The sequence below is a fragment of the Rattus norvegicus genome, chromosome 2 (assembly GCF_036323735.1).
Source record: "Rattus norvegicus strain BN/NHsdMcwi chromosome 2, GRCr8, whole genome shotgun sequence".
NCBI lineage: Eukaryota > Metazoa > Chordata > Mammalia > Rodentia > Muridae > Rattus > Rattus norvegicus.
The window spans coordinates 8,564,141-8,583,697 of record NC_086020.1 but is presented as its reverse complement, the minus strand read 5'-3'; the positions used below and the strand labels follow the sequence as shown (position 1 = coordinate 8,583,697).

General features: G+C 39.2%; 1 protein-coding gene across 4 annotated transcripts in view; it reads left to right on the top strand.

Annotated features, from left to right (window-relative positions):
- Window positions 1-19,557, top strand: part of Slf1 (SMC5-SMC6 complex localization factor 1) — a 107,476-nt gene that overhangs the window by 22,554 nt on the left and 65,365 nt on the right. For 3 of the 4 annotated variants that reach the window (XR_010063587.1, NM_001106400.1, XM_063281459.1), the window contains exons 5-6: window positions 5,703-5,865; window positions 19,378-19,518. Coding sequence is in view for 3 of the 4 variants with exons in the window: in NM_001106400.1 (NP_001099870.1) it covers window positions 5,703-5,865; window positions 19,378-19,518 (304 nt within the window). In the remaining variant the exon portion in view is untranslated. The remainder of the gene's footprint in view (window positions 1-5,702; window positions 5,866-19,377; window positions 19,519-19,557) is intronic. The other variant, XM_063281458.1, reaches the window with a different exon arrangement.

The following is a 19,557-nucleotide window of genomic DNA, read 5'->3' as shown; positions in this document are numbered from 1 at the left end:
GCAAACCATCATAGACACACTTCCTCCAACAAGGCCACACCTTCTAATAGTGTCACTCCCTGGACCATGCATATGCAAACCATCATAGACACACTTCCTCCAACAAGGCCACACCTTCTAATAGTGTCACTCCCTGGACCATGCATATGTAAACCATCATAGACACACTTCCTCCAACAAGGCCACACCTTCTAATAGTGTCACTCCCTGGACCATGCATATGCAAACCATCATAGACACACTTCCTCCAACAAGGCCACACCTTCTAATAGTGTCACTCCCTGGACCATGCATATGCAAACCATCATAGACACACTTCCTCCAACAAGGCCACACCTTCTAATAGTGTCACTCCCTGGACCATGCATATGCAAACCATCATAGACACACTTCCTCCAACAAGGCCACACCTTCTAATAGTGTCACTCCCTGGACCATGCATATGCAAACCATCATAGACACACTTCCTCCAACAAGGCCACACCTTCTAATAGTGTCACTCCCTGGACCATGCATATGCAAACCATCATAGACACACTTCCTCCAACAAGGCCACACCTTCTAATAGTGTCACTCCCTGGGCCATGCAAATGCAAACCATCATAGACACACTTCCTCCAACAAGGCCACACCTTCTAATAGTGTCACTCCCTGGACCATGCATATGCAAACCATCATAGACACACTTCCTCCAACAAGGCCACACCTTCTAATAGTGTCACTCCCTGGGCCATGCAAATGCAAACCATCATAGACACACTTCCTCCAACAAGGCCACACCTTCTAATAGTGTCACTCCCTGGGCCATGCATATGCAAACCATCATAGACACACTTCCTCCAACAAGGCCACACCTTCTAATAGTGTCACTCCCTGGACCATGCATATGCAAACCATCATAGACACACTTCCTCCAACAAGGCCACACCTTCTAATAGTGTCACTCCCTGGACCATGCATATGCAAACCATCATAGACACACTTCCTCCAACAAGGCCACACCTTCTAATAGTGTCACTCCCTGGACCATGCATATGTAAACCATCATAGACACACTTCCTCCAACAAGGCCACACCTTCTAATAGTGTCACTCCCTGGACCATGCATATGCAAACCATCATAGACACACTTCCTCCAACAAGGCCACACCTTCTAATAGTGTCACTCCCTGGACCATGCATATGCAAACCATCATAGACACACTTCCTCCAACAAGGCCACACCTTCTAATAGTGTCACTCCCTGGACCATGCATATGCAAACCATCATAGACACACTTCCTCCAACAAGGCCACACCTTCTAATAGTGTCACTCCCTGGACCATGCATATGCAAACCATCATAGACACACTTCCTCCAACAAGGCCACACCTTCTAATAGTGTCACTCCCTGGACCATGCATATGCAAACCATCATAGACACACTTCCTCCAACAAGGCCACACCTTCTAATAGTGTCACTCCCTGGGCCATGCAAATGCAAACCATCATAGACACACTTCCTCCAACAAGGCCACACCTTCTAATAGTGTCACTCCCTGGGCCATGCATATGCAAACCATCATAGACACACTTCCTCCAACAAGGCCACACCTTCTAATAGTGTCACTCCCTGGACCATGCATATGCAAACCATCATAGACACACTTCCTCCAACAAGGCCACACCTTCTAATAGTGTCACTCCCTGGGCCATGCATATGCAAACCATCATAGACACACTTCCTCCAACAAGGCCACACCTTCTAATAGTGTCACTCCCTGGACCATGCATATGCAAACCATCATAGACACACTTCCTCCAACAAGGCCACACCTTCTAATAGTGCTACTTCCTGGGCCAAGCATATGTAAACCATCACAATTGATATTGAAATGAAAGATCTACGCTTGATATCAGCGCAGCCATCTCTTAAGAGTGAAAAATTTTAAGTTGGCCATAGTTAGACCATAGACCAGAAAGTACATTCCCACCCACTTTCCAGGAAGTCGGCTGGCCATAAGAACAGATGGTATTGATTGTGTCATTCTGGGAACTACAGGGCGGGAAACATTTGCCAAGCTGTGCTGATATTGCTATGACCTTGTATCTATACAAACTGTATATTTCTGCTGTCCAGGGCTCTTCACATCCCTCCTGTGTGAGGACTGTGTCAAGCCTCAGTGCACTGGTATCCCGAGTAAACCTCTTGCTTTTGCATCGAGTTCTGAGTCCTGTGTGTGGGGTGGTGTCGTCCTCAGGATTGGAATGAGAGTCTCCTCCATCTGAGGGTCTTTCAAGAGATACTAAAGACAGATATTTATGTTTGTTGCATTTATGTGTATGAGATTCTCTCCTTTTCTTTTTGTTCTAAGATTATTAGTATCTTGTTTTCTCTCTTTCATTCAATCATATATATCTCTGTTTTCATGTTCTTTAGTATGTGACTTATTCATATTCTGTTTAAGGTCCTTGAACATATTTATAATTGCTCTTTTGAAATTCTTTTTTTTTTTTTTTTTTGCATTTCGGATATATTGAATTTCTCAGGGCCTTCTGTTGTTGGATTTATGAGTCCATTTGGTGGTGATGGGGTATGTCATCTTTGCTCTTCATCTGTGTGTTTTTGTGTTGAGGGCCTAGTCATCTGGAGTTATGATTAACAAGTGTTACCTGGTCTTGGACTGGTGTTCTATTCTTTGGTTACTGTTGTCCTACCAGGATCCTAGGCATTAGATCTGGAGTCAGTGGTAGAGTATACCAGTGGGTGGCCGAGGAGGAAAAGTAATGGGTTAGAAGAAAAAACAGCCATGGACGGTTCAAAAGAGTTAAGGGGATGGTGTCCACATCAAGAGGTGTGGCTGGGTGTCAAAGTAGTGGGAAGTTGATAGGAAAAGGGGCTCCTGAAAGTAGACTGTGGTAGGATAGAAATATGTGTGAAGGAACTTGGATGTTTGAGGTCAGGAGACCCTTGGCCCAGGGAGTGGCACCGTTAGAAGGTGTGGCCCTGTTAGAGTAGGTGTTCGCTGTGGATTTGTGCTATAAGACCCACATCCTAACTGCCTGGAAGCCAGTATTCTGCTATGAACCTTCAGATGAAGATAAAGAACTCTCTGCTCCACCTCCGTCACGCCTGCCCGGGGGTTGCTGTGTTCCCACCTTGATGATAAGGGACTGAAATTCTGACCTTATTAGCCAACCCCAATTAAGTGTTGTCCCTTATAAGACTTGCCTTGGTTATAGTGTCTGTTTACAGCAGTCAAACTCTATAGACATCAGGTCTGTACCAAGAGGTTATTGCTTCATTGAATTAAGTTGGGTAAATAGGAAGTGTACCTGCAAACAGGCTGTTACAGGACTACATGTGAGGCTGAAGAGATCAAAGTAGAGGACAGGAAGGATAGTGAAAACCACCTGAGTCCCAGCCCTATGTGGGAATTTATGGTTCCTGGCAAAAAAATTTTGCTTGAGAGTGTCCAAAAGAAACAGAGAAGTTGTGTCTAAACCAAAAGGCAGAATTCCCAGATAATGGAAATATGGCTATTACAGGGTGACGGTGAACTGCACTTTGTATTATCCCACATATTATGTGAATAATATCTCCCCTTAGTCATGTGTGTTTGTGTGTGGCTAATCCCACAGTGGGTCTACATCGTCTGTAAGCCCATTAGTGTGTGTGATTGTGATAATCTCTTCAGTTGGGCAGTGTGTAGATTTTATAGTGCTATATATAATAAACTTTAGCCTATAAGCCAGTGGTTCTCAGCCTTCCTAATTCTGTGACCCTTTAATATAATTTCTTTGTTTTGTGGTGACCCCAGCTACAGAATTATTTTGTTACCACTTCCTAACTGATTTTGCTAGCGTTATGAATTTTAATATAAATATCTGATATGCAGGGTATCTAATATGCAACCACTGTGCAAGAACTGTTTAGCCTCCTGCAGTTCAGTGGTTGAGAACCACTGCTCTAAGCAATCACTTGGGTGCTACCACATCATAGTAAGATTCCCTTTATGCTTTTCTCCTATATTATAGCTGACTACCCTAGAAGAGTAAATTCTTCATTTGCTGGGTAGGCTTCAGTGATAAGCAACGTCTCAATTGCTGATTCCTGTTGTTGGAGCCTTCACAAAGGATTTTTGCATCAGGTTCATCCTCCGGCCATTGCTTACATTACAGTCAGATTCTATCTTCTCTCAATGGCAAGAGAGACCTTCTAGTCTTCCCTGAAATAGTACATCGCTGCTTGTAGATTGATGTGTGATCCTGAACCAAGTGGCTTTGGTTCCTCCTAGCTTCTACTTGGTTTTAAAATCAATGGCTCTTTTATCAGGGTGTAAAGCAATTGGGGTTCCTACCAATTCTTTAAAAGCAAGTAAGGTTTCTTTCTACTCTTCATAGAAAAGCAGCAGCCTAGTTTTCCAGTCAGGCAGAAGCTTTATCATTTTCCAGTAGTCTAGAGGTATTTGTGTCATTTTTTTTTAATCTGATTTTTGTGCCTATTGGCAGACAGTAGTCCCTGTTCCACTACATCTACCTACGCAGTTTCTCTTTATTCTAACTTATCCTTCTTTGTGACTTACCTTTTTCCTGAAAGTTCTGTGACTAAGAATATGGAAGTAAAGACATATTCCCTTGTGATAAATTGCCAGTGTAATGAACTGTCATACTAGCTATACTTTGCCATTAAATTTCTTTAAAGCGTAACTCATTGTCATGTTTTCTTCTGTTCTTTTTCTTTTCTTATTTTATTCTGCAAAAGTGAAATAGTTACTGTCTATAACAGAACTTATCACTCTTGATTAGCATAATACCTTGATTCTATCATATATTCAAGAAAGGTGTGACTCTAGAGATGCCTTTTGTTGTTTTGTAATTCCTAAACAGAAACAAAAACAGTAATTCATATTTGAATGTGTATGTTTCTATGTGTAATTGTCTTCTGAGTCCTATGTAAAACTGTTTCTTAATATAAGTATAAGTGGTTTTTTTGTTCTTTATGTTTTGTTTTGTTTTGTTTTGTTTTGTTTTGTTTTGTTTTGTTTTGTATGGTGAAACAGGATCTCAGTCATATCCCAGATTGGCTTAGAATTTATTCATTACACCTCAGGGTGACTTCAAATTTAGGCTTCTCTGCCTCTGCCTCTTCAAATTCTGTGATTTTAATATATGCCAGAAACCCTAGCCAAAGCCTAGACATTTAAAGGACTTTTAGTAAGTAGAGTCTTGGTATCTAGTGTGTGCGTGCGTGCATGTGTGTTTGAGGCTCACAAGGATTTCCTTGGAGGTATATTTTGTCTTCCTGGATGGCTGTTTTCTTAAACTTTTTGTTTTAGTTTATTGCTGTGACTTGTTTTTGTCAAACTCTTCAGTATTCATGCTTCATTTTTTAAAAATGGTCTAATATGAAGAAACAGAAAGATACGAGATTCTTAAATATTTGTTCTAGACATCTGAGGTTTTAAGAAATTATTATGGGTATTAACTTTTCATAGTACTCAGTGACTTAAAGGAATGACCTTTTTTCCAAGAAATTTTATTCCTATCCCTAAGGAAGTAATTAGTAATTGACTGAATGAACTCAATTTCTCTAATGCTTTGCTTTTCTCCTTTCTTTCTTTCTCTCTTTCTTTCTTTTCTTTTCCTTCCTTCCTTCCTTTCTTTCTTTCTTTCTTTCTTTCTTTCTTTCTTTCTTTTAATCATCTACATTTTTATTTAGAGTTTTGGAAGCTGGAAAGGCAAATGTCATTTTACCAAGAAGTTCTCCTAGTGGTATAACCCATGTGATTGCCAGTAATGCAAGAATCAGTGCTGAGAGAGAACAAGAAAACTTTAAGGCTCCGTTTTATCCAATTCAGTATTTAGGGGATTTTCTCTTAGAGGTAAGTAAAATACCTATTAGACATTTTTGAGTTTCTTTTTATGAAGTACCAAATGAAGAGTTCCCCCTTAGATGCCAAAGTTCACAGATGCTGTACTCTCAAGCCCTTCATGTAAAATAGCATAGAATTGTTATGTCATCTATGTCTATCTTCTTATATATGTTAAATGATCTCTACATTATTACAATGCCTACAAGGATGTAAATATTCATAACGAGGTGTTACACTCTATGGAATAATAACTACAAGCCTGTACATTTTCAGTAGAGATTGAATATAGCCATCATGTTGGATCCATGGATTTAGAACTTACAGAAACCAAGGACTAACTATTTTTTATTAAAATTGAGTTCTAGTTTTGAAAATGTAATAATTAGAAACATGAGACTGGTATCTTTAAGGCATTTATTCTCAATTTCTTAAGTAGCTAAAACTGTTGGTGTAGTTTGAAAGAAGCTTAAGTGTAAACTTGTTTTCTTTTCAGTGTTTACTTTAACATAAATGTTTTAGCAATGTCTGCTAAATGTAGTTTTACTTACTTTACTGTCACACTATAATAAGTAGCATAGAATGTATATCATAAATTTGAGGTAACTTTTTCTACTTTTGGGAAAGAAAAAATATTTCTAAGATTTAGAAATAATCCTGTCCTGTTCCCCCTTCTTCCTTCTTTGTCATGTAATACCAATTCTCAAGTTCTTGAATACGAATCAAACTCCAGCGGGAACTCCTAGTACATAAGTGGAAAATGTATGACTGACCCAGGATTAGCACCAGCTTGGGGGTTCATGATCACCACTTCAGTGGGTACCAGCACCTGTCAATTGTACAGAATGCCAGAGACCTAGAGTAATTTTCACTTTTGACTTTGTCTTTTATATAATTATGCTCCAGTCACCTTACACAGAGCCTAGCACATGGGCTCTCATTTCATATTTGTTAAACAAGCAGAAATTATAGACGTTCTTTGAATCTTCTAAGAGTACACATAATTTCCTTTTTCTATACTCACCTTTTCCTGGTAAGCAGTATGTCAGAAATTTGATGTTAGTTTGTGGGACGTATCTATTTGAACTATGGAAAAAGTCATCCTTGACAATGATTGCCCTGGGAATGAGCATGTGATGAGATCATTGGGACATAATAGGAAATATGCGTTAAGATATTTCTTCCTCATTCTTAAATGAGACTTGCCTCTCTAGATAAGATTACAAAGTAATTTTTTACTAGTACTTATTCTTTGATCATGAATAGTCTTACACTTAAAAAGACAAGCAGAATGTTAAGATAGAATCTAGATACTTAGCATAGCCCTACATATAGGTGACTATAGTTCCAGAACTCCTGAAGACTGAAACACAAGAAATATAAGTTCCAGGTCAACCTAGTAAAGAACAGAACTGGGTCACAAACAAATGAACACAAAATGTCTGAACCCTTGGTGATGCCTGATTTTCTGGATTTATCTCAAAACTTTTTGGCCTTTATTGCCATTCTATATGCTGGTAATTGTCATGGTAAATTAGTTTCAGTAGGTTTTCTAGTACTTGCCACCCATGATTGAAAGTCATTCTTTTTGTTGTTGTTGCTCATTTTTACACTCCAGATTTTATTCCCTTCCTGGTCTACCTTCCCACTGTTAGCATCCTATACCTCATTGCTGCGCACATCCACCTCCCCAACACCCCACCCCTTGTCTCCATGATGATGTCCCCACCCCCAACCCCACCAGATCTCTAAACCCCCTGGGGCCTCCAGCCTCTTGAGGGTTAAGTGCATCTTCTTTGACTGAACCCAGACCTGGAGTCCAATGCTATATATGTGTTGGGGGCCTCATCTCAGCTGGTGTATGCTGTCTGGTTGGTGATCCAGGGTCTGAGAGATCTCCAGGGTACAGGATAATTGAGACTGCTGGTCCTCCTGCAGGGTTGCCATTTTCCTCAGCTTCCTTCAACTTTTCCCTAATTCAGCAGAGAGGTAAGAAGCTTCGATTCATTGGTTGGATGCACCTATCTGCAGCTGACTCTTTGAGTTGGGTCTTTTGGAGGGCACTCATGATCGGTCCCTTTTTGTGAATTCTGCAGAGCCTCAGTCATGGTGTCAGGCCTTGGGTCCTCCCCTTGAGCTGGATCCCACTTTATGCCTATGCCTGTCACCGGGCCCTCTTTTCCTCAGACTCTTCTCCATTTCCATCCCTGCATTTCATCCACTCAAGAAGAATTCTGGGTCAGTTTTGCTGTGGGATAGCAACCCCATCCCTTACTTGATGCCCTGTCTTTCTGCGGGAGATGGGCTCAACAAGTTCGCTCTCCCCACTGTAGGGCATTTCATCTAAGGTCCTCCACCCCTTTGAGTCCTGAGAGTCTCTCACTTCCCTGGACTCTGGTACATTCTGGAGGGTCCTCCCAACTTCTTTCCTCCCAAAGTTTCCATTCTTTCTATTGGCACTCAGGCCTTCAGTCTTTTTCCCCCACCCAATACCAGATCAGATTCCCCTCTCCCCCTTTATCTCCCTCCCCCACATTTTTTGAATCCATTCTGTCGTAGGATGCCTCTAGCTTCTGGCTATCACAATTAAGACTGCTGTGAACATAGTGGAACGCTCCCTGAGGCATGGTGAGGCATCTTTTGGGTATATTCCCACGAGTGGTATTGGTAGATCTATTTCCAGTTTTCTGAGGAACCTCCAAATTGATTTCCAGAGTGGTTGTACCAGTTTGTAATTCCACCGGCAATGAAGGAGTGTTCCTCTTCCTCCACATCTTCGCCAACATGTGTTGTCACCTTAAGTTTTGATCTTAGCCTTTCTGATTGGTGTAATGTCAAATCTCAGAGTTGTTTGGATTTGCATTTCTCTGATCTCTAAGGACTTTGAACATTTCTTTAGGTGCTTCTCGGCCATTTGAGATTCCTCTGTTGTGAATTCTTGGTTTAGTTTAGGTCTATACCGCATTTTTTGATTGGGTTGTTTGAGATTTGGTGGTTAGCCTCTTGAGGTCTTTATATATTTTGAATATTAGTCCTCTCTTGGATATGGAGTTAGTAAAGATTTTTTTCCCCAATCTGTAGGTTGTCGATTCATCTTATTGACTGTGTCCCTTGCCTTATAAAAGCTTTCCAGTTTACTGAGGTCCCATTTATCAATTCTTGATCTTGGAGTGTGAACCATTGGGGTTTTGTTTAGGAAATTTCCCTCTCTGCCAATAAGTTCACGTCTCGTTCTCACTTTCTCTTCTGTTAGATTGAGTGCATCTGGTTTTACATTGAGGTCCTTGATCCACTTGGACTTGAGCTTTGTGCATGATGACAAATATGGGTCTATTTTCTTTCTCTACATACAGACATCCAGTTAGACCAGCACCGTTTATTGAAGATGCTTTCTTTTTTCCATTGTGTATTTTCGACTTCTTTGTCAAAGATCACATGTGCATAAGTATGTGGTTTTATTTCTGGGTCTTCAGTTCCATTCCACTGATCAACCTATCTGTCTCTGTACCAGTACCAAGTAGTTTTATCAATATTGCTCTGTAGTCGAGCTTGAGATAAGGTATGGTGATTTCTCCAGCCACTCTTTTATTATTAAGAATAGTTTTCTCCATTCTGGGTCTTTTGCCTTTCCAGATGAATTTTAAAATTGCTTTGAAGAATTGTGTTGGGAATTTTATGGGGATTGCATTGAATTTGTAGATTGCCTTTGGTAGGATGGCCATTTTTACTATGTTATTGACTCCTGATCCATGAGCTTGGGAGATCTCTCCATTTTCTGAGATCTTCTTTGATTTCTTTCTTGAGAGATTTTAAGTTTTTATTATAAATATCTTTCACTTTTTTGGTTAGAGTTAGCCCAAGATATTTTATATTCTCTGTGGCTGTTGTGAAGGGAGTTGTTTCCATAATTTCCTTCCCAGCTCGTTTATTATTTGTATAAAGGAAGGCTACTGATTTATTTGAGTTAATTTCATATCCAGCCACTTTGCTGAAGTTGTTTATCAGCTGGAGAATGTGTCTGGTAAAATTATTAGGGTCACTTGTGAATACTAGCATATCATCAGCAAATAGTGATACCTTTAATTCTTTGCACATTTGTATCCTCTTGATCTCTTTTTCTTGTGTTTTGTTGTTATAGCTAGCACTTCAAATACTATATTTATAGCTACGGGGAGAGTGGGCATTCCTGTCTTGTCCCCAGTTTTAGTGGGATTGCTTCAAGTATCTCTCCATTTTATTTAATATTGGCTGTTGGTTTGCAGTAAAATTTTTAGGTATGTTATGTTTTGTCAAATGCTTCTTCTGCATCTAAAGAGATGATCATATGGTTTTTGTCTTTGCGTTTGTTTATATAGTGGATTATATCATTTGATTTTCATTTATTGAGCCAACCTTGCATCCCTGGGATGAAGCCTACTTGGTCATGGTAAATCGTGGTTTTGATGTGTTCTTGGATTTGGTTTGCAACAATTTTATTGAGTGATTTTGCATCGATATACATAATCAAGATTGGTCTGACGTTCTCTTTTTTGTTAGGGTCCTTGTGTGATTTAGGTATTAGAGTTATTGTGGCTTTGTAGAATGAATTAGGTAGTATTCATTCTGTTTCTATTTTATGGAATAGTTTGAGGAATATTGGTATCAGGTTTTCTGGCCCTGGGCTCTTTCTGGTTGAGACATTTTTAATGACTTCTTCTATTTCTTTATGGGATATAGGTCTGTATAGATAGTTTACCTGCTCTTGATTTAACTTGGGTATGTGGTATCTGTCCAGAAAACCATCTGTTTTATCTAGATTTTCTAGCTTCATTGAGTATAGACTTTTATAGTAGGGTCTGATGATTTTTTGAATTTCCTCAGTTTCTGTTTTTATGTCTCTCTATTCTTTTCTGATTTTGTTAATTTGGATACTGACTCTGGCCCCTTTAGTTAGTTTGGCTAGGGATTTATCTATATTTTTGATTCTCTCACAGAACCATCTTTTGGTTTTGTTGATTCTTTGTATTGTTCTTTTAGTTTCTATTTGGTTGATTTTAGCCCTGAATTTGACTGTTTCCTGCCTTCTACTCTTCTTGGGTGAGTTTGCTTCTTTTTGTTCTAGAGCGCATAGGTGTGCTGCTAAGTTGCTAGTATCAGATCTTTCCAGTTTCTTTACCAGTACACTTAGAGCTATAAATTTTCTTCTTATCACTGCTTTCATTGTGTTTGGATATGACGTATCAACATTTTCATTAAATTCTAAGAAGTCTTTTATTTCTTTCTTTATGTCATCTCTGACCCAATTATCCTTGAGTAGACAGTTGTTCAGTTTCCACGTGTGTGGGGGTTTTCTGTTCCTTTTGCTGTTACTAAAGACCAGCTTTAGGCCATGATGGTCTGATAAGATGCATGGGTTTACCTCAATCTTCCTGTATCTGTTGTGCGTTGTTTTCTGACAAATTATATGGTCAGTTTTGGAGAAGGTACCTTGAAGTGCTGAAAAGAAGGTGTATTCTTTTCTTTTAGGGTAAAATGTTCTGTAGATATCTGTTAAATCCCTTTGTTTTATAACCTTTATTAGTTTCACCATGTCTCTGTTTAGTGTCTGTTTCAATGACCTGTCCATTGATGAAAGTAGAGTGTTCAAGTCTCCTACTATTATAGTGTGGGGTTCAATGTGTGTTTTGAGCTTTAGTAAAGTTTCTTTTACGAACATGGATACCCTTGCATTTGGGGCATAGATGTTCAGAATTGAAACATTTTCTTGGTAGATTTTCCCCTTTGATGAATATGAAGTGTTCTTCCTCATCACGATTGATAACTTTTGATTGAAAGTCTATTTTATTGGCTATTAGGATGACAACTCCAGCTTCTTTCTTGGGACCATTTGCTTGGAAAACCCTTTTCCATCCTTTTAATCTGAGGTAGTGTTTATCTTTGTTATTGAAGTGTGTTTCTTGTATGCAGCAAGATGCTGGATCTTGTTTGCTTATCTAGTCTGTTAGCTTATGTCTTTTTATAGGTGAGTTGAGTCTGTTAACATTGAGAAATGTTAAAATAGATGACTGTTGGTTCCCGATATGTTTGTTTTTGTGAGTAGCTCTAAGTGCTTGTGGTTCTCTCCTTTTGACTTTCTTGTGAGATGCTTAATATTTTGTCTTTTCTTTGGTGTAGGTGTCTTCCTTGTTTTTAAAGTTTTCCTTCCAGGATGCTCTGAAGGGCTGGATTGACATAAAAGTAGGTAGATACTATTTGAACTTGGTTTTGTCCTGGAATATTTTGGTTTCTCCATTTAGGTTGATTGAATTTTGCTGGGTATAGTAGCCTGGGCTGGCATTTGTGTTCTCTTGAAGTATGCATGACATCTCACTAGGCTCTTCTGGCTTTCATAGTCTCTGTTGAGAAGTCTGGTGTGATTCTGAAAGGTCTGCCTTTTCCCTTGCATCTTATAATATTCTTTCTTTGTTCTTTGCCTTTAGTATTTTGATTATTATATGACGAGAAGATTTCTTTTCTGGATCCATTTGTTTGGTGTTCTGTAGGTTTCTTGTACCTTTATGGCCATTTCTTTCTTTAGGTTAAGGAAGTTTTCTTCTCTGATTTTGGTGAAGACGTTTTCAGGTCCTTTGAGCTAGGAATCTTCATTCTCCTCTACTCCAATTATTCTTGCATTTCGTCTTTTCATTGTGTCTTGAATTTTCCGGATGTTTAGGAGTTTTATGTTTTGAATTTTTTTTGACAGTTTTGTCAGTCTTCTACAGCATTTTCTACACCTGAGATTCTCTCTTTTCTCTCCTGTATTCTGTTGTTAATGCTTGCATCTATTGTTCTGACCTCTTTCCTGGGTTTTCCGTTTCCAGGGTTGCCTCCATTTGTGTTTTCTTTATTGTTTCTACTTCCACTTTTAGGTCTTGGGCTTCTTTGTTCAATTCTTCAGCTGTTTGATTGTGTTTTCCTGTATTTCTATAAGGGATTTATTTGTTTCCTCCTTAAGGGCTTCTACCTGTTTACCAGTGTTTTCCTGGATTTCTTTCAGTGAGTTATGTATATTCTCCTTTAAGGACTTTATTGTGGTCACAAAATAGATAGAATTTTAGGTCAACTTCCTGATTTTCAAATGTGTTAGTGTATTCAGGGCTTGCTGTGGTGGGAGAACTGAGTTCTGCTGATGCCCCCATATCTTAGCTTCCATTGCACTTGCCTCTTGCCATCTGGTTATCCCTAGTGTTTGCTGGTCTGGGTGATTCTATCTGGAGTCTGCCTTTTTTGTCCCTGTGTTGAAACAGGTCTCCTGGTAGGCCTGTGGCCGTGGCTGTAGCATAGCTCCTAAGGGATCTTCCAACTTGAAGGTATTCAGAGGGGCAGAGAAGCTGCTGATTTGTTGCCCTGCCTTTAGACTGTTCAGTCTTCAGAGGAATAATCAAACTGTTGTTCTATGTGAAACTGTTCTCTGGGCGGACAGGTGGAGGGGGTCAGTGGACTAGTGGTTTCTGTTTCCTTTTGTTCAACAGAATTCCAGGGAGGCTTTCAGTCTTTTAGGTCAGTTTTCCTTCACGCCACAGTGCCCCTGGGAGGTCTTCAGACGATTGTGTATTGCCCAGTTGCCCTGTGTACAGAGTAACTCCCGGGATGCCCTCAAGCTGTGGTATCCTGGATGCAGTGTATCTCGTGGTATTTCTCTGGTTGTAGTTTCAGATGCCCTGGATGTAACAGATCTCCTGGGATGCATCAGGATGTGGTATCAAATGTTCTGTGTGCAGTGGTACTTCTGGTATGCTTCAGGATATGATGTCAATTGTTATTGTCTGAGTGCAACTGATCCTCTGGTATGCCTCAGGATATAGAGTCTTCAGGGAAGCAGTCCAGCTAGCAGTCTGTCCCACCAGAAAGGAACAGGCAGGAGATTGGTATTCAGTGGGCGAAGTGGGGGTGGTGTGGGAAAGCTCTCGTACTTCAGGTGCTTTCTGCTCCAAGCTACCGATTTGGAGGTTTCAGGACACACAAACCCAGGAGCAGTTCTCTGATCCCAGATCCGGCTGAAAGAAAACAGGTCTACAGGAATGCTGACACGCAGACTTACAGGAGGGTCAAGCCACTGTCAGAGACAATAAGAAGACAAGCTAATACCAGAGAAGACCTGATGGCAAGAGGCAAGCACAGGAACCTAAGCAACAGAAATGAAAACCACTTGGCATCAACAGAGCCCAACTGTCCAACCAAAGCAAGCACTGGATATCCAAGCACACCGGAAAAGCAAGATTTGGATTTAAAGTCACATCTTATGATGTGTAAGAAGGACATAAATACAAGACAACACAGGAAAACAAGTAGAAGCCCTTAAAGAGGAAACACAAAAATCCCTTAAAGAATTACAGAAAAACACAACCAAACAGGTGAAGGAATTGATGTTAATTCCAATGTTAAAAACCATTCAGGATTTAACAATGGAAATAGAAGCAATAAAGAAAGCACAAAGGGAATCAACCCTGGAGATAAAAAACCTAGGAAAGAGATGAGGAGTCAGAGACACAAACAACACCAACAAAATGCAAGACATAGAAAAGAGAGTCTCAGGGGCAGAAGATACCATAGAAGGCATTGACACAACCATCAGAGATAAGGTAAAACCCCAAAAGCTCCTTAAAAAAAAAAAGTGGGAAAGAGCATTGAACACATGGAAACTGGGGAAAATTTCCTGAACTGAACACTAAGTTCAGTTTATGCTTATGCTCTAAGATCAAGAATTGACAAACGGAACCTCATAAAACTGCAAAGCTTCTGTAAGGCAAAGGACACTATCATTAGGTCAAAATGGCAGCCAACAGATTGGGAAAAGAGCTTTACTAGTCTTACATCCAATAGAGGGCTAATGTCCAATATATACAAAGAACTCAAGAAGTTAAACTCCAGAGAATGAAATAATCCTATTTAAAAATGGGGTACAGAGCTAAACAAAGAATTCTCAGCTGAGAAATCTCGAATGACTGAGAAGTACCCAAGGAAATGTTCAACATCCTTAGTCATCAAGGAAATGCAAATCAAAACAACCCTTAGATTCCATCTCATAGCAGTCAGAGTGGCGAAGATAAAAAACATAGGTGACCCTGTACAAAGCCTAAGTCCAAGTGGATCAAGGACTTCCACATCAAACCAGATACACTCTGACTAATAGAAGAAAAAGTGGGGAAGAATCTTGAACACATGGGCACTGGAGAAAATTATGCTCTAAGATCAAGAATTGACAAATGGAATCTCATAAAACTACAGAGCTTCTATAAGGCAAAGGACACTGTTGTTAGGACAAAATGGCAACCAACAGATTGGGAAAAGTTCTTTACCAAGCCTACAACTGATAGAGGGCTTATATCCAAAGTATACAAAGAATTCATGAAGTTAGACTGCAGGGAGACAAATAACCCTATTAAAAATGGGGTTCAGAGCTAAACAAAGAATTCACAGCTGAGGAATGCCGAATGGCTGAGAAGCACCTAAAGAAATAAATGTTCAACATCTTTAGTCATAAGGGAAATGCAAATCTAAACAACCCTGAGATTCTACCTCACACCAGTCAGAATGGCTAAGATCAAAAACTCTGGCGACAGCAGATGCTGGCTAGGATGTAGAGAAAGAGGAACACTCCTCCATTGTTGGTGGGATTGCCGACAGGCACAACCATTCTGGAAATCAGTCTGGAGGTTCCTCAGAAAATTGGACATTGCACTACCTGAGGACCCAGCTATACCTCTCTTGGGCATATACCCAAAAGATGCCCCAACATATAACAAAGACACATGCACCACTTTGTTCATAGCAGCCTTATTTATAATAGCCAGAAGCTGGAAAGAACCCAGATGCCCTTCAACAGAGAAATGGATACAGAAAATATGGTACATTTACACAATGGAGTGCTACTCAACTATCAAAAACAATGACTTCATGAATTCATAGGCAAATGGATGGAACTAGAAAATAACATCCTGAGTGAGGTAACCCAATCACAGAAAAAACACACATGGTATGCACTCACTGATGAGTGGATATTAGCCCAAAAGCTCGAATTATCCAAAATACCATCCACAGACCACATGAAACTCAAAAAGAGGTACAACCAAAGTATGGATGCTTCGGTCCTTCTTAAAACGGGGAACAAAAATATTCATAGGAAGACATATGAAGACAAAGTTTCGAGCCAAGACTGAAGGAATGGCCATTCAGAGCCTCACATGCCTCACCTAGGAATACAGCCCATATATATACAGCCACCAAACCTAGACAACATTGATGAAGCCAAGAAGTGCATGCTGACAGGAGCCTGATATAGCTGTCTCCTGAGAGGCTCAGCCAGAACATGACAAATCCAGAGGTAAATGCTAGCAGCAAACCATTGAACTAAGAACAGGGTCCCCATTGGAGAAGTTATAGAAACATTTGCAGCAGCTTAAGTGATTTGCAACCCCATAAGAACATAAGAACAGCAATACCAACCAACGCAAGGATTTTGTTTTATTTGTACTTCCCTTTGTGGTACTTCTAGGTTTTATTTACTAACTTTGTCTGTAATTGTTAAAATTATGTAATAGCTTTAAACAAAACTGTAAGATAGTTCTTAAATTCTTAAATTCCCATTTAAGAATCATGGATCAAGGGCTGGGGATTTAGCTCAGTGGTAGAGCGCTTACCTAGGAAGCGCAAGGCCCTGGGTTCGGTCCCCAGCTCCGAAAAAAAAAAAAGAACCAAAAAAAAAAAAAAAAAAAAAAAAAAAAGAATCATGGATCAAAATTTATAAAACTCTTCATCACCTAAGGCTCAGGAAAATTGAGGAAGAAGAAGTGGAAAGATTTTTAAGATCCAGAGCGTCAAGGAGTTTTCTGTCAGATCTTACCTTTGACTAATGTCAGAAACTACACCCATACAGACTCAGCAACCTGACTGCATAAACATGAACAAAAACAACACCAATAGACATGCCATAGTGCATGGGAGAATGCCCTCTAGGCTTCAGCAGTACACAATAGGCAAGAAAGGAATGCTGAAAATAAGAGAAATAATCTCCTGGAAGAACAACAATTCCTTATCTAATACCAAATGGTCAGCCCTGAAAACATATATACAGTAGCATTATGCAGATTGAGCAGGTTGGTGTTCTCGAGTATACATATACATATACATATACATATATGCATATAACAATTATTGAACAAAGCCATGGATTTGAAAACAAACAAGGAGGGTTTGGAGAATGGAGAAAGGTAAAGTGGTGGAATTGTTTTACTGTCTCCAAAAGAAAACAACCCGCTCCCTCCCAAAAAAAAAAAAAAAAAAAAAAAATCAAGGAATAGACAGGTAGAGTGTCAGGCATCTAGAATCCCAGCATTTGGGAGGCTGTACAGTAGGAGATCACAAATATAAGGCCAGTCAAAACTACATAGAGATTTCAGGCCCACCTGAACTGGTTGAACTATATTAGTATGGCCCTGTTTTGTTTTTTTAAAGGTATAAGTCTGTGTTAAGATCTAAGCATTCAGAACACTATTGTTTGTTGCTAGACTCCTCATGTTCTTAATCTTGTTATTAATTCCACATCTAGTCTCATAAACTCTTTTACTCAATGACAAATAGTTTGGTGGGTTATCAGAATTAGACCTTGAGAGTAGAGTATATCTACACCTTATTCAAGTGAGTAAACTACATAAAACATGTGAAAGAACAAAACCAACTAACTTTGCCACTGTGATGCTGCTTTATATGTGAACTATACTTACTGAATCAGCAACTTTCATTTATACATTGCTAGATAGTACAGTACTTTATAAAATAGACTAAATTGTGGAGAAAAACCTAAAATGCTTAAAACATAGGTTGATGTCAAACACATATTTATAAATAGGTAATAACAAATGTATATATTCAAAATACTCTCTAGAAATGTAATGAGTAATAAATTGGAAAAAATACTGGTATTATCAATTTGGAGAAGGTTTTATATTGGCCTTTTCAATAAGATTGTTATTATTTGAGAATTGTAAGGTATATATGGATCCTCTTCAAATCTCCAGTTCCTCCCAGATTTACTTCCACTCCCTACCCACCCTTGCCACCCTACTTTATGTCCTTACTCTCACTGTCCCCTCTCTTTTTACCCCTGTCTTTCTTTCCTTCCATTGAGTCCAGTTTGTTGGCCACTTACTCTTGGTGTTGGGCTTACTATGGAGCTGATATACCAGAAAACTTACTCTTCTTTAATCAACAGCTAAGGGATAATTGAGCTTTGACAGGTCTTGGGTCTGCACATGAGTGTGTGTGTGTGTGTGTGTGTATGCATATGTGTATGCGTGTATGTGTGCATACATGCATGCACGCGTTCGTCCGTCTGTGTTGTATGTGCATGTGTGTTGTTGGCAAGAGATTATCTTCAGGTGTTATCCCTTTGACGTCCATATCTATGCATGGCTCCAGGGATTTGTACCTCACTGTAGACTTTGAAGGGGCAAAGAAATGGCAGACAAATGGACTCAGAAAAGCTGTGAATTGGGTAGTCTGGGCTTTCAAACGGAAAGGACTTAGTACTCCTGTAGCTTAGCATTTATATACAGTGGAACAATGAGGTGGGATTTTTGCATACTGTTGAGCAAAGACTGAAAAAGCAAATAGTCTTATCAACTTGACAAGTTTAGATTGTACCTTGTATGGGATATATGTAGGTACACATAGGTCCACTTTTGAATGTATTGGCCAGCTTGTGAATATAGAGGCTAGCTGTTAGCTTTGGATAGCATTTCTTAGGAATCATCCACTTTATTTTTTATTGTGGATTTTGTTTTATTTGTGCTTACTGTTCTTTTTTTTTTTTTTTTTTTTTTTTTTACTTTGATTTTTGTTTCTTGAGACAGGGTTTCTTGACCTTGCCAAGTAAATTATGCCAGGAGGCCAGCAAGCCACAGGAACCTGCCTGTCCCTACCCCCATGTACTGAGATTTTGTGTGTCAACAGACAAGGCTACTTTATGTGTCTGGGTTCTAGGGATGGGATCGAGGTCTTTATGCTTAAATGGCTAACAGTCTACTGGCTGAGTTTTTATCAGCCCTGAATTGTAACTATAACTAGCACAGGACTGTGTAAATTGTGTTCATTCTTGATAACTCATAGATAGGATTGTTACTAAACAAGACGGTCTCTCCATAAGTGAGCAATTTTTAATATGTGAGTTGTAATCTTAATGTTTATAAGGCTATATAAAATATTTTTGCCCTTGATTTCTTAATAAATACTATTACTAAACAAAGTATTCTTTGGGAGGGGAGGGTGTTTATTTTCGTGACATATATAAATCATTAATATTTGAAAAAGTTTGCTGTAAATATTGGCCTCTTGCAATATTTTACCAGTGGTTAATAACCTTTGTTTTAGGACAATTTGTTTGACTAAGAAAGTAATATACAATTATATATTAAGGTGAAGTCTATAAATGATATACAATAGATATGCATAATAACATAATTACACTTACACTTACTTAATGGCCAAAAAATAATTTTTGACATGCAGAAAGAAATTCAGAATGATGAAGATTCCCAAATCAGTTCTGGTCGGACCAAATATAACAGTCAAGAAAAAAGCAAAGATTTTAAGAGAGACATGGGATTTCTTGAAATGAAAGGTGCTGGAGAAAACATGTACAGAACTCAGGTAAAATTTTATGAGCTAGACATCCTCTGATTTTTCCTA